This window comes from Triticum urartu, unplaced genomic scaffold (genome assembly GCF_003073215.2).
Source record: "Triticum urartu cultivar G1812 unplaced genomic scaffold, Tu2.1 TuUngrouped_contig_6366, whole genome shotgun sequence".
Lineage (NCBI taxonomy): Eukaryota > Viridiplantae > Streptophyta > Magnoliopsida > Poales > Poaceae > Triticum > Triticum urartu.
The window spans coordinates 1355-12491 of NW_024117123.1; the positions used below are offsets into that span (position 1 = coordinate 1355).

The 11137-nt window shown below is 45.9% G+C and overlaps 2 protein-coding genes, 1 long non-coding RNA gene, 1 other non-coding gene and 4 pseudogenes across 5 annotated transcripts; 7 read left to right on the plus strand and 1 right to left on the minus strand.

Moving 5' to 3' along the window:
* Positions 1-733: 733 nt before the first annotated feature.
* LOC125530500 lies at positions 734-5575 on the plus strand. 2 transcript variants are annotated; one of them, XM_048694892.1, is made up of 8 exons: positions 741-1060; positions 1814-2136; positions 2232-4239; positions 4340-4421; positions 4543-4609; positions 4701-4886; positions 4981-5041; positions 5139-5575. In XM_048694892.1, the coding sequence occupies exons 1-8, from the start codon at positions 949-951 to the stop codon at positions 5309-5311; spliced, it is 3012 nt and encodes a 1003-aa protein (XP_048550849.1). In that variant the 5' UTR covers positions 741-948; the 3' UTR covers positions 5312-5575. The 2 variants fall into 2 exon arrangements, 1 of the variants encoding a protein (XP_048550849.1); XR_007292947.1 differs by lacking the exon at positions 4543-4609 and having other exon boundaries at positions 734-1060; positions 5139-5426.
* A 1317-nt stretch (positions 5576-6892) lies between these two features.
* LOC125530501 lies at positions 6893-7867 on the minus strand. The gene is made up of 2 exons (XR_007292948.1): positions 7409-7867; positions 6893-7276 (listed from the first exon to the last, which is right to left on the minus strand). It is a non-coding gene; the product is annotated as an uncharacterized LOC125530501 (long non-coding RNA).
* A 329-nt stretch (positions 7868-8196) lies between these two features.
* Positions 8197-10612, plus strand: LOC125530499 (60S ribosomal protein L13a-4). The gene is made up of 4 exons (XM_048694891.1): positions 8197-8555; positions 8652-8768; positions 8853-8940; positions 10275-10612. The coding sequence occupies exons 1-4, from the start codon at positions 8284-8286 to the stop codon at positions 10416-10418; spliced, it is 621 nt and encodes a 206-aa protein (XP_048550848.1). The 5' UTR covers positions 8197-8283; the 3' UTR covers positions 10419-10612.
* LOC125530503 lies at positions 9309-9383 on the plus strand (annotated as a pseudogene).
* On the plus strand, positions 9525-9600 carry LOC125530505 (annotated as a pseudogene).
* Positions 9719-9794, plus strand: LOC125530504 (annotated as a pseudogene).
* On the plus strand, positions 9914-9989 carry LOC125530506 (annotated as a pseudogene).
* Positions 10076-10158, plus strand: LOC125530502. Its single transcript, XR_007292949.1, has one exon. It is a non-coding gene; the product is annotated as a small nucleolar RNA SNORD24 (small nucleolar RNA).
* Positions 10613-11137: the final 525 nt, after the last annotated feature.

Below are 11137 nucleotides of genomic sequence, written 5' to 3' on the forward strand. Positions count from 1 at the left end.
GCGGCAACAAGGGAGGAAGCGGATGCGGAGAAAGAGGAAAGGATGGAGACGCAGTGTCGGGGCGGGGTTTTGGGTGGGCCGGAGATGTTGGAGTCCTGCGTAGCTGCGATCCGGATACCCCGTAAAGCCCCACCTAATTTGCTTCCGGTTTGTGAAAAAACGGACATGCAAACCGGTCATGAACCGATGGGGTACCGTGAGGACCGCTTTGTCCGGACGGTTACGAGCGGTTTGAGTGCCGCGTTGAAGATACCCTTACACTATATTAATTCAGACTCAACTATATATCGTGCATACATAGGATCCATCGACCGCTTTGTGCACCCTTCAATTATCACTCTAACTCTTTCCACGCTAAAGCTTTTATCGTATTTTCATCTTCATGATGCATGCCTACAATTTAAACCCGTGGCAGCTCGTTGAGAAAAAAAATTCAAAAAAATGGCATACCTTAATTGTATTTTTATGACAATGAATCAGATCGTATCTCGTATATCTTGGGTTGGCGTGTACCATTTAGCTATTTGGCATGAGATGTGCACCACACAACTCCTCTACCGTGCGAACCAAGTGGGCATCTCGTATTTTTATTGCAAAACCAACAACCAACAAAAAACCTAAAAAACATGTCCCTTTTTTCTGAAATTCCTGGCACGAGAACGGTTCGTACTACACCCGAGTCGGCCCCACGGGAGCCTCGGTCAGCCCGGACCCAGAGACGAGAGCGGTCAATTCAAACCGGTGGCGACACACCTGCTCCGGCTCCGCCATTGGTACGACTTTGGTAGAGCACGAGGCCAAGGCTGCACACCAAAAGAGGCGTCGTCGTCACTCCTCTTGCCTCCTCCTGACCGCCTCTGCCAGCACGCGCTTTTTGGGCCTCCTCGTCCCTCCCGTCCCCTCGCATCTCTGTCCCGCTTCTCCATTCCGCTCCGACGTCAGATCCGGATGGATCCGCCCCCGCCCGCGGCGAGCCCGCCGTCGAGGCCCCCGGACGCGTCGGAGGAGCCGGGCGCCCCTGCCACCGCCACCGCCACCGCCAGCGCCGCTCCCGTCACAGGTACGACTCCGCGCGGCCGACAGGAGGAGGGTTTTGTGCTTGCCTCCGACCATTGCCGTCGCGATAATCGCAGAAAAAGTTTCGTTTCCGTTTCACAGGACGCCGCGTTAATCTGTCTGCGGTATTGCTGCTCCCGGTCTCATAGTTGTCCTAGATAGACGAGTAATTCGATCGGTTCGAACAAGTCAGCCAACATTTTGTGAAGCCGTGTAAGCTACTGAAGTGGGACGAGTGTACGGTCTTGCTTTTTCCTGTTTCCCTTTCTTGTTTCGTAGGATAGCCTTTCTGTTTTTGCTATTGCTCTGTTTTTTTCTTTCTGTTGCGTTATAGTTGGCGATCAGCTAAACATCTCCTTCAGTTATCAGCCACAACCAGAGAACCTACTGACAGAAATACAGAAACTTAACAACGTTACACGACTTCGCAGATGTTAGCTAGGATCAATGATCCCGGGAGCAGCGGTACCCCCGATTAACGCGCGTGCTGTAAAACGGAAGTGGTAAGACATGAGGCGAGAACTTTTATTTTGATCCAGCTTAACATCTTCTAATATCTAATACTCCCTCCGTAAAGAAATATAAGAGCGTTAGGGAGTACAAAACGACACAGGACAAAAAAAGGGGCATGTCGGTTGTTTACTTGTGTTGTGATAGTACTTTTTTTACCTGACCTTCAACCTTGGGTTGGGGAATTTCAGATTTAATAATAGTTGAATAAGGACAGGCTCATCATTCAATTGCTCTTAATTTGCAGACACTACTGACAGTACACAAGCTGATGCTCAAGGAGGACTACATGACACAGCTATTAGCAATCCGGAGAATAACAATGACACCTCCACTTCGACTCGAGGAGATTCACATTCACCCTGGATTTCGGAAGAACATTTGGGTGAAAGTTTAGTGCAGACTACCTCCAAGCAGGCAGCAAACTCAGATGGGACAAGGAAGAGGAATTTTCAGCCTGGAAATAAAGAGGCAGTACATGCTCCTAGTGCTGGCAGCAAATCTCACGCACGTGACATCTCTGTGGTGGAAACTAAAGATGCAAGGAGCAAGTTCTTGAAGAAATCCGATGTAAGTTGCTTTCGTAATTATTGCAGCATACCAGGAAGTGGGAAGTACTAGTGTTAATATCCCCTTTGAAACGCTAATGTTAATATCGATTTCAGAACGAGGATCCAGCATGTGAAGACAGGAAGAATGCCGATTTGGCAGGGATCTCGGAAGAATTGAAGGAAAACAATAACAGATCTTCTCTTAACTCTAGCAGCTTGAAGGATGAGAAGAAGCAAAAGAATAGAAGCAGAGGAAAAGAGAATAGCAATCATGTTCATAACACAAGCACTTCACATGATATTTCTTTGCCAACTAGCGCTGGTACCTCTTGTTTGACGTCGATGGTTACTGAGAACAATGCAGAAGCTCCTAAATGCATGGGTTTGAGGCTAAAGAAAAATCCAGATGATGTATCCCTGACAAACTCATTCACAGTAGTTAACGCAGAGACCACGGATGGGGGAAATTTGAATGTAGACAGTACCATTCAAAAGAACTTTGATGAAGTTCTGCCTGGTTCACTTAAAGAGAAAGAAACTGAGAATGTTGCAACATCCTTGGATTCATCCGTGCTTCACTCCAGCCAACTGGCAAGCAGTAATGTGTCTCTGATGCCACTTCAAGGTGTTATAGTTGATGCAGATGTGAAGACCAACTGCCTACATTCATCAACTGAAGAAAAAGTTTATCGGAGTGCAGTTAGTGAAGATGTTACCAAACCTTCTGATCATGTTTCCCAGCCTAACATCGCAGAAGAGCACAAGAATTTCGGGTCCGGTAAACATATGAGAGAAGCTATTCTTCATACATCAGTTAATAGTGCTGGAATAGAAAAGGTCTTACCATCTGAAAATCAGAAGAACCAGTCGTATCCATTCAATGAAGGCGCAAACTTCTTTCAGAGAGGAAACGCAGACCGTAACTTTAGGGCAGATGTTCATCACCGTAGGAACATCTATGGATCAGGAGGCATGGGGAATTCAGAGTATGAATTTCAGAGGAACCAGTCACATCCATTCAGTGAAGGTAGAAACTTCTTTCCGCTAGGAAGGGAAGACCCTAACTTAAGGGCAGGTGTTCATCACAGTATGGACATGTATGGATCAGGAGGCATGGGGAATTCAGAGTATGGGTTGCAGAGGAACCGGTCGTATTCATTCAATGAAGGTGCAGACTTCTTTCAGCTAAGAAGGGCTGACCCTAACTTTAGGGTAGGTGTTCATCACAGTATGAACATCTATGGATCAGGCGCCATGGAGAATTCGGAGCATGGATTTCAGAGGAACCGGTCTTATCCATTTGATGAAGGTGCAAACTTCTTTCAGCTAGGAAGGCCAGACCCTAACTTCAGGGCAGGTGTTCGTCACAATATGAATATCTATGGATCAGGCACCATGGGGAACTCAGAGGATGGATTTCAGAGGAACCAGTCGTATCCATTCTATGAAGGTGAAAACTTCTCTCAGCTAGGAAGGCCAGACCCTAACTTTAGGGCAGGTGTTCATCACAATAGGAACATCTATGGATCAGGCGCCATGGGGAATTCAGAACATGGATTTCAGAGGAACCAGTCGTATCCATTCGATGAAGGTGCAAACTTCTTTCAGCTAGGAAGGCCAGACCCTAACTTTAGGGCAGGTGTTCATCACAGTATGAACATCTATGGATCAGGCGCCATGGGGAGTTCAGAGCATGGATTTCAGAGGAACCAGTCGTATTTATTCAATGAAGGTGCAAACTTCTTTCAGCCAGGAAGACCAGACCCTAACTTTAGGGAAGGTGTTCATCACAGTATGAACATGTATGGATCAGACGCCAGGAGGAATTCAGAGCATGGATTTGGAAGAAGCTATTTGGATCATACCAGTACCGTAAAGAATGAAATGCAGGAGAAAGAACGAACTTGCTTATCAACAAATCACAACAATGACCAGATAAGCCCTTCAAATTTAGCTCAGGCATATAGCGAAAAGCTTAGAATGTCCTTCCCTCCAAGAGATTCCTTGACAGGGTTTCGGAAGAAAAAGCTTCTTATTCTAGATCTCAATGGCCTTCTTGCGGATATCAATGAAGATTTCCACAATGCTCACATGGCTGATGCAAAGGTTCGAAGGAAACTAGGTAAAGTTACTTGTACAATTGTCCGTAATTATTATTTGTGAAAATGCAGATATAGAACTGTGATAGATGATATTAATATAGCACTACACCTTTCTACCAGTCTTCCGAAGGCCTCACTGTGATGATTTTCTCAACTTCTGCATAAAAAAATTCGAGCTAGGTGTATGGTCCTCAAGGAAACGGTACGATTTATTATCCTAATTTGTTTTACTTTATCCTCATTGCTCCATGCTTACTTACGTGGGATTTATATTAATCCTCATTGCTCCATGTTTACTAATGTGGGGTTTATAATTTTTCTAGGAAAAATGTTGATTCTGTTGTTGACATCCTTATGAGAGATTTCAAACCATACCTACTGTTTTCTTGGGTATGTAACATAAACGAACCTGTGGTAGGTGGGCATGCTCAATTGTATGTTATTTTGGTCCTAATATGTTTTGCGACCTTCATATGGGCAGGCCAGGGATAAATGCACAATGACTGGACGGAACACACTGGAGAACGTGCACAAACCAATAGTACTGAAGGAATTGAAGAAACTATGGAATAAGGAAGAACCTGGTCTTCCATGGAAGGAGGGGGAATTTTCACCTTCCAATACATTACTTGTGGACGATTCTCCTTACAAGGCTCTGCGTAATCCGGTATTTTCTCAGCTGTTTTCATATACCAGTGTCTTGTTTAACTGTTTCATCTCCATATTTGAATAATGCATATTTTCATGCCTATGTTATGCAGCCACATACTGCCATTTTTCCTCAGCCGTTCAGCTATCTTAACCGGAACGACAATTCATTGGGTATGCATTCACCATTTCATGTCGATGTACTTACCTAGTGACCTGTTACACTGCTACAGCCTATTGATGCATATAAATTACAATTCCTGATAAGCAGGTCCTGGTGGAGATCTTCGCATGTATCTGGAGAAACTCGCTTTTGCAGATGATGTTGAGTGCTACGTTCGCAATAATCCATTTGGTCAACCTTTTATTACACAGAGTGATCCACATTGGGACTTCTATGCTGAAATAGCTGGTAAAGAGTATGGCGCATTAACTTGTGCCTGAACTTCCCAATATGTAGTGAGGCGGACTAGTAGACTGATCTTGTGTTGATTCTTCAGACATGAGGGGAAGTTATAGCATGTTTGTTGTATACCTGACCTCCAAACTAATTTTACCGTGGGTTATGGAAAAAGTTGGTGCATCGAAGATTGGATTTTGGGTACCAACAGTTATAACTTGTACGGATGATCTCAAGTGAATATGAATGAATTTTGAGACGGTGGCTTAAGTTTTTAAAATTGTTTGTCACCGCCTTGTATTTGTTCAGTTTTTCTTCCAGTTTTTTATGGTTTTTTTCCTAACAGGGCATTGCTGTGGGTCTGTGTTGTTCTTTTATTTCTTGTACCCATTTTCTTGCTAGCCTTAATGGTACTACTCCAGTGTTTATCCCATTTGTTTTGAATTGCTTAAAAAAATCTAGTACTAGATAACATCTACACCACTTCTAAAAAAGTAGTATTGCTGCGGAGTACGACCGTCCCATGTGTTTGAACTGCTTTTTTACATGTTTTTTTTTGTTATGATCTACAAAACATGTATGGATTCATCGTTGTGACACGTGCAATGTTTCTATGTGTGTTTTAGGAGTTAGTCAGATCATAACATAATTTGCCAAACATGAAATCAAAGCTCGCAAAGCTATGTTCACGCAAACGAGAATAGCGCAATCCAACTATCATAAACTTAAACTTAATTAAATTAAATTATCATCTATGATAGAAAATAATAATAATTTAGTTTAGAAAATTGAACCAGCCTGTTTGTTTCTCCTAATATTATTAGCCATTTAAACTATGGACAAAAGCTTTGTACAAATAATTCCTCCGTCGACACATTTGTTTTTCATTTCAGATGACATTGTCCTTTCGAAGGTCATCATTTTCATTCTGCTAGAACATACTCATAACTAATATTTGGAGTATTTTTAGTACTCCCTCCGTTCACTTTTATAAATCATTTCAGACAACTGAAAATAGGCTATTTTGCACATTGTCTGAAATATCTTTAAGGCCTTATAAAAATGAATAGAGGGAGTACTTCATTTACAACATTTGGCATGTTTTTTTAGGGCGATGATGGGCGCCGGTGCGTCGGCCGAATCGTTTCAGCTGGTCGTACCCCAGCCGTCGGATCGGCCCGTCCTGAGCCATCGGATCTTTATCCAACCAAATCGTGCTAGCCTAGCTCATCTTCTTCCTCTCGCGAGCGCGAGAAAAAGGAGCCCCGTCTCGTCGGTTGTGCGCGTTCTCCCTCGTCGCCGTCCCCTCGCCTGCCCTCCTTGTCTCTTGTCGCCACCCTCGGCGCCCTCGCCGGCCGCCATGGTCGCCGGTCCCAGCCCTCGGCGGCCATCCTCGTCAACCCCTGCGGTCACCCCTGCAGTTGTAGCTTCATTGCAGGGTGGTTTTGTAGCTTCCGTGGCAACCATTGTAGCTCCGGTGGCGATGACAGGAGCTCACCGGCGTGCTCACCGGTGTGCTCGCTGGTGCTCATCCCCCGCTTGCAACAAAAAAAATCAAGCGCCGGGGGAGATGCCCAGTGCTGCAACCGACGACGGAAAAATCTACAATCGCTGACGAAAAAAGCTTCAACCGGCTATGAAAAAAGTTTCAACTCGTACGACGGAAAACTATGAAGAACCAAAGAAAAGTTACAACCAGTGATAAAAAAGCTTCATCTGGCGACGAAAAATGCTTCATCCGACAATGAAAAAAGCTTCAACTATGGAGCTGTAAGCCATGGACGACAAACGAAAAGCTGCAACCGGCGGTTACAAAACGCCATGGCCGGATGTAGCTTCCAGCGACGCCGATTGTAGCTTTCACAACCGCCAGTTGTAGCAAAAACACACATCGTCGTCACCGTCGGCGTATCATTGTCGTAAACGGTTGTAGCATTAGTCGGCGACACTTCACCGGTTCCAGCTCCAGTGTGCGTGGTTGTAGCATCTCCGCAGATCGGTTGTAGCTCCTGCGACAGATGATTGTAGCATTTTCGCTGATGACGACGTTGCCTGGCTACAGCTCCGGCGAACTCGGGTAGAAACTCTAGAGAATGTGGTTGTAGCTTTTTAGGTGAAAGGTTGTAGCTTTGTCGACACACCTTGCTGGTTGTAGCTCCGGTGTTCACGCGTTGCAGCATCATTGCAGGGTGGTTGTAGCTTTTTGATACGTGGTTGTAGCATTGATGCCGTTGTTCAGCCAGGTCGTGCGGTAGCCTCCGAGCACTGGCAGCTCGAAGCAAACCTCCCCCCAGCGGCAGCAGGTCACGTCGTCGGCAGGTCCTTCGTGCTGCCGGGTCCCAAAGCAGCTGGTCCCTTGTGGTGGCTTGTCCAAGGTTTGGCTTGTTCCTCCCAAGCAGTAGGGAGAAGGAAGATGGCAGCGAGATTTGCTGCCTTGTCTGGGCGAGATTGCTGCCAGGTCGCCAACATGCGGTGGTGGCAGTTTATCTCCGGTGGGATTGCCACCGTGTTTGGGAGAGGGGGCCGCAGCGGAGAAGAAGCTGGGCCGGGCGCGAGAAGGAAGATAAGGGAGGAGGATGATGCTGAGGTGGGCCCTCGCACCTAACGTGTCGCAATTTGTATCGCTAGGAGCTGCGTGCGTGGGCGGAACCGGCCGAAGCGTTCGACCGGCGCGCCCAACGCAAGCGTTTTCCTTTCTTTTTTTAACCCACAGCCGTACGTTTTTTTTTTGAGCGGAACCCACAACCGTACGTATATCAGACAAAATCATTCAGCAAGCCCGTCAGCGAAGAATAACTTTTTCCAACCTCATAAAGCCTTTTAAATCTAAATAAGCCTAGCCCATTTAACACTGCGGCCCGGACCGGACAGGCCCAGCAACTGGCCCAGGCAAGACACCCTAAACGCGGAGATCTATAAATACGAAACCCTAAGCGGCGCACTCCTCTCCATTCCGCCTCCACCCCCGAACTCCAAACCCTAGCAGTAGCGCCGCCGCCGCCAGGTAAGAGGCGAGATGGTGTCCGGCTCCGGCGTGTGCGCCAAGCGCGTGGTGGTGGACGCCCGCCACCACATGCTCGGCCGCCTGGCCTCGATCGTCGCCAAGGAGCTGCTCAACGGGCAGCGCGTGGTGGTGGTTCGCTGCGAGGAGATCTGCATGTCCGGCGGCCTCGTCCGCCAGAAGATGAAGTACCTCCGCTTCCTCCGCAAGCGGATGAACACCAAGCCCTCCCACGGCCCCATCCACTTCCGCGCCCCGGCCAAGATCCTCTGGCGCACCATCCGCGGGTACGTCGCCGGCGACGCCGCCGCCGCCTAGATCCGTCCCCGTATCCATTTGGGTTTGCGTGTACTGATGATGCCGTGTTTGGTGGCGCTCTGCAGTATGATTCCGCACAAGACCGCGAGGGGCGAGGCCGCGCTCGCCAGGCTCAAGGCGTACGAGGGCGTCCCGCCGCCGTACGACAGGACCAAGCGCATGGTCATCCCCGACGCGCTCAAGTACGCCGGCCTTCGACTGCCTTCTAGATCCTGGCGTGCGTCTTGTATGTGTGTTTGATGTTGACGTGGCTTGTGGTTTTGCAGGGTTCTGAGGCTGCAGCCTGGGCACAGGTACTGCCTCCTCGGCCAGCTCTCCAAGGAGGTCGGATGGAACTACGCCGACACCATCAGGGTATGCTGTTTCATTGTGCTGTTTCTTCAGTACTCAATAGTTGCTAGTGTTCGACTGCTCCCAGTGGGTTAAGATTAGTCTTCTCTGTCATGCTAAACCAAAGTGGTCTAGTTGTACTAATCATTCTATGGAAGTTCAACCTGATTTCTGGTACTCTAATAGATATGGGTTCAGCTTATGTCATAAACTCTTTTGTGCTGATAAACTATTTGTTCTGCATTTTAAAAATGTTTATGCTGATCCCCACCGATTAAGAATCCAGTCATAGATCATGCTTCATAATACTTTGAAGAATTTTGTTTGCTCATGCTCGCAATCATTGTGTAACGTATTTTGCTTGTGATGTTCTGCTGGCTGAGATGTGCATGATCTGAGTGATGAAGAAAATCGTTCGGATTCCCACTGATTTTCATGATTATTACAACCAGCTACTTCTGACGGATCATGCCATCTCTTGTATTGTATTTGCACATTTGTACTCCCTTAGGACTATTCCATAGTTTCCTTTCTTTGTTTTTTGCAAACCTTTTAGCAATGCAGTTTGAATCCTCCTTTTTTATGTTCTACTGGCTGATGAGTGCATGACCTGAGTGACGAATAAAATCGTTCGGATTCCCACTGATATTACATGATTATTATAACCAGCTACTTCTGACGGATCATGCCATCTCCTGAATTACATTTGCACATATTTACTCCTTCACACTGACTGTACATGCATTCCTACAGTGGTTACAAACATTGTTGCTCTTGTGTTCTGTTGTGTTGAGTTGCATGATTCTGGGTGATGAAGAAAATCGTTCGGATTCCCACTGATATTTCATGATTAGTGTAACCAGCTACTTCTGACGGATCATGGCTTCTCCTCACTTACATTTGCACTTTTGCACTGCTTTATTACGGGTCGTACATGCACTCCTTATTTTGTTAACAACCTTGTTGCTCTTTGTGTTCTATTGGGTCAATTGCATGCTTCTGCGTGATGAAGAAAATCGTTTGGATTCCCACTGATACTTCATGATTATCACAACCAGCTACTTCTGACAGACCATGCCATCTTGTGCTCTTAATAGATTTTGCTCTGTTTTGGGTTTCAGTTCATTCGACAGTTTTGCTGGGGTTTTATTTTCCTTTGAGCCTGTGATGTTATCAAAATATTTGCTACTCTTGATGGGTTTATCCCACTTGATGATCTCAACCACCAAGATCTCTGAGGCTCTTCAGTTCTAGACTAATGTTACCATTACAGTACATCCCCTGTTGCCAGGCTTTGTTCATTATGTGCTGATGTATGTGCATACCCTGTTTCTCATCACTCTTTGGCCTGTATTCAGGAGCTGGAGGAAAAGAGAAAGGAGAAGGCCAAGGTCTCCTACGACAGGAGAAAGCAACTGGCGAAGCTCCGCGTCAAGGCCGAGAAGGCGGCCGAGGAGAAGTTGGGAACTCAGCTGGAGATCCTAGCCCCGATCAAATACTAAGAGAGATTAGAGCTTCCGTGCGCCATCAGTTTTGGGAAACCTCTGTCCTCTTGTCTTTGAGTAGTTTGGTAACTCTGTGATAGTACAACCTGGTTGGTAAACCTTTGTTATGCATGCAGTTCTGCTACCCTCATTTGAAATTTTCTACTTGGTGAACTGTTTCGTTTATCAAATGTGTGCATTTGGAGATTCTAGTGAATGTCTATCAGGTGATTATATGTTCCTGAGGCTGTTTCTCTTTACTACAGCCATGGCAGTCTCTTTGACCTATCGTTGGAAAGTTAGAAGTAATGTGTTTGCCTTTGTACATGTCTTTCTTTTTCACTCATCAGATTAGCGGCATGAAAATTCTAGTAAAGCTACTGTTTGTGCGGGATACTGCACACATATTAAAGATAAAGATTTGTGTACTTGATTTCTTGGAGCTACCTTAAAAATCTAGTTTTGGGGCTGGCCTTAAACTTCTTCCCATATTTTTTGAAATAATGACACATTTATATGTCTCATCATAATAATTCAAACAATTATACATTGAACTCATACTTAATAATAATTTGAAGGCAACATTAACATAACTGATGTTTCCATGAAGTGCCCACCGATGCTCAACTAGTTCATGATCATTGTGGCCCTAGCTCATTATCAGTGTGGCCCTCCATGCGTTGACGCATTAACAAAATTTCTGGAATTACCCCATTCTAGCTGAATTGGTGGTGTGT

What these genes read in the sequence shown, in the direction of transcription:
- LOC125530499 (XM_048694891.1), top strand. Translation starts at nt 8,284, where the DNA reads ATGGTGTCCGGCTCCGGCGTGTGCGCCAAGCGCGTGGTGGTGGACGCC. An exon ending in GTCATCCCCGACGCGCTCAA is followed by an intron (nt 8,769 to 8,852) that starts GTACGCCGGCCT and finishes GTGGTTTTGCAG; the next exon opens with GGTTCTGAGGCTGCAGCCTG. An exon ending in ACTACGCCGACACCATCAGG is followed by an intron (nt 8,941 to 10,274) that starts GTATGCTGTTTC and finishes GCCTGTATTCAG; the next exon opens with GAGCTGGAGGAAAAGAGAAA.
- LOC125530500 (XM_048694892.1), top strand. Translation starts at nt 949, where the DNA reads ATGGATCCGCCCCCGCCCGCGGCGAGCCCGCCGTCGAGGCCCCCGGAC. An exon ending in ACAAGGCTCTGCGTAATCCG is followed by an intron (nt 4,887 to 4,980) that starts GTATTTTCTCAG and finishes TATGTTATGCAG; the next exon opens with CCACATACTGCCATTTTTCC. An exon ending in CCGGAACGACAATTCATTGG is followed by an intron (nt 5,042 to 5,138) that starts GTATGCATTCAC and finishes CCTGATAAGCAG; the next exon opens with GTCCTGGTGGAGATCTTCGC.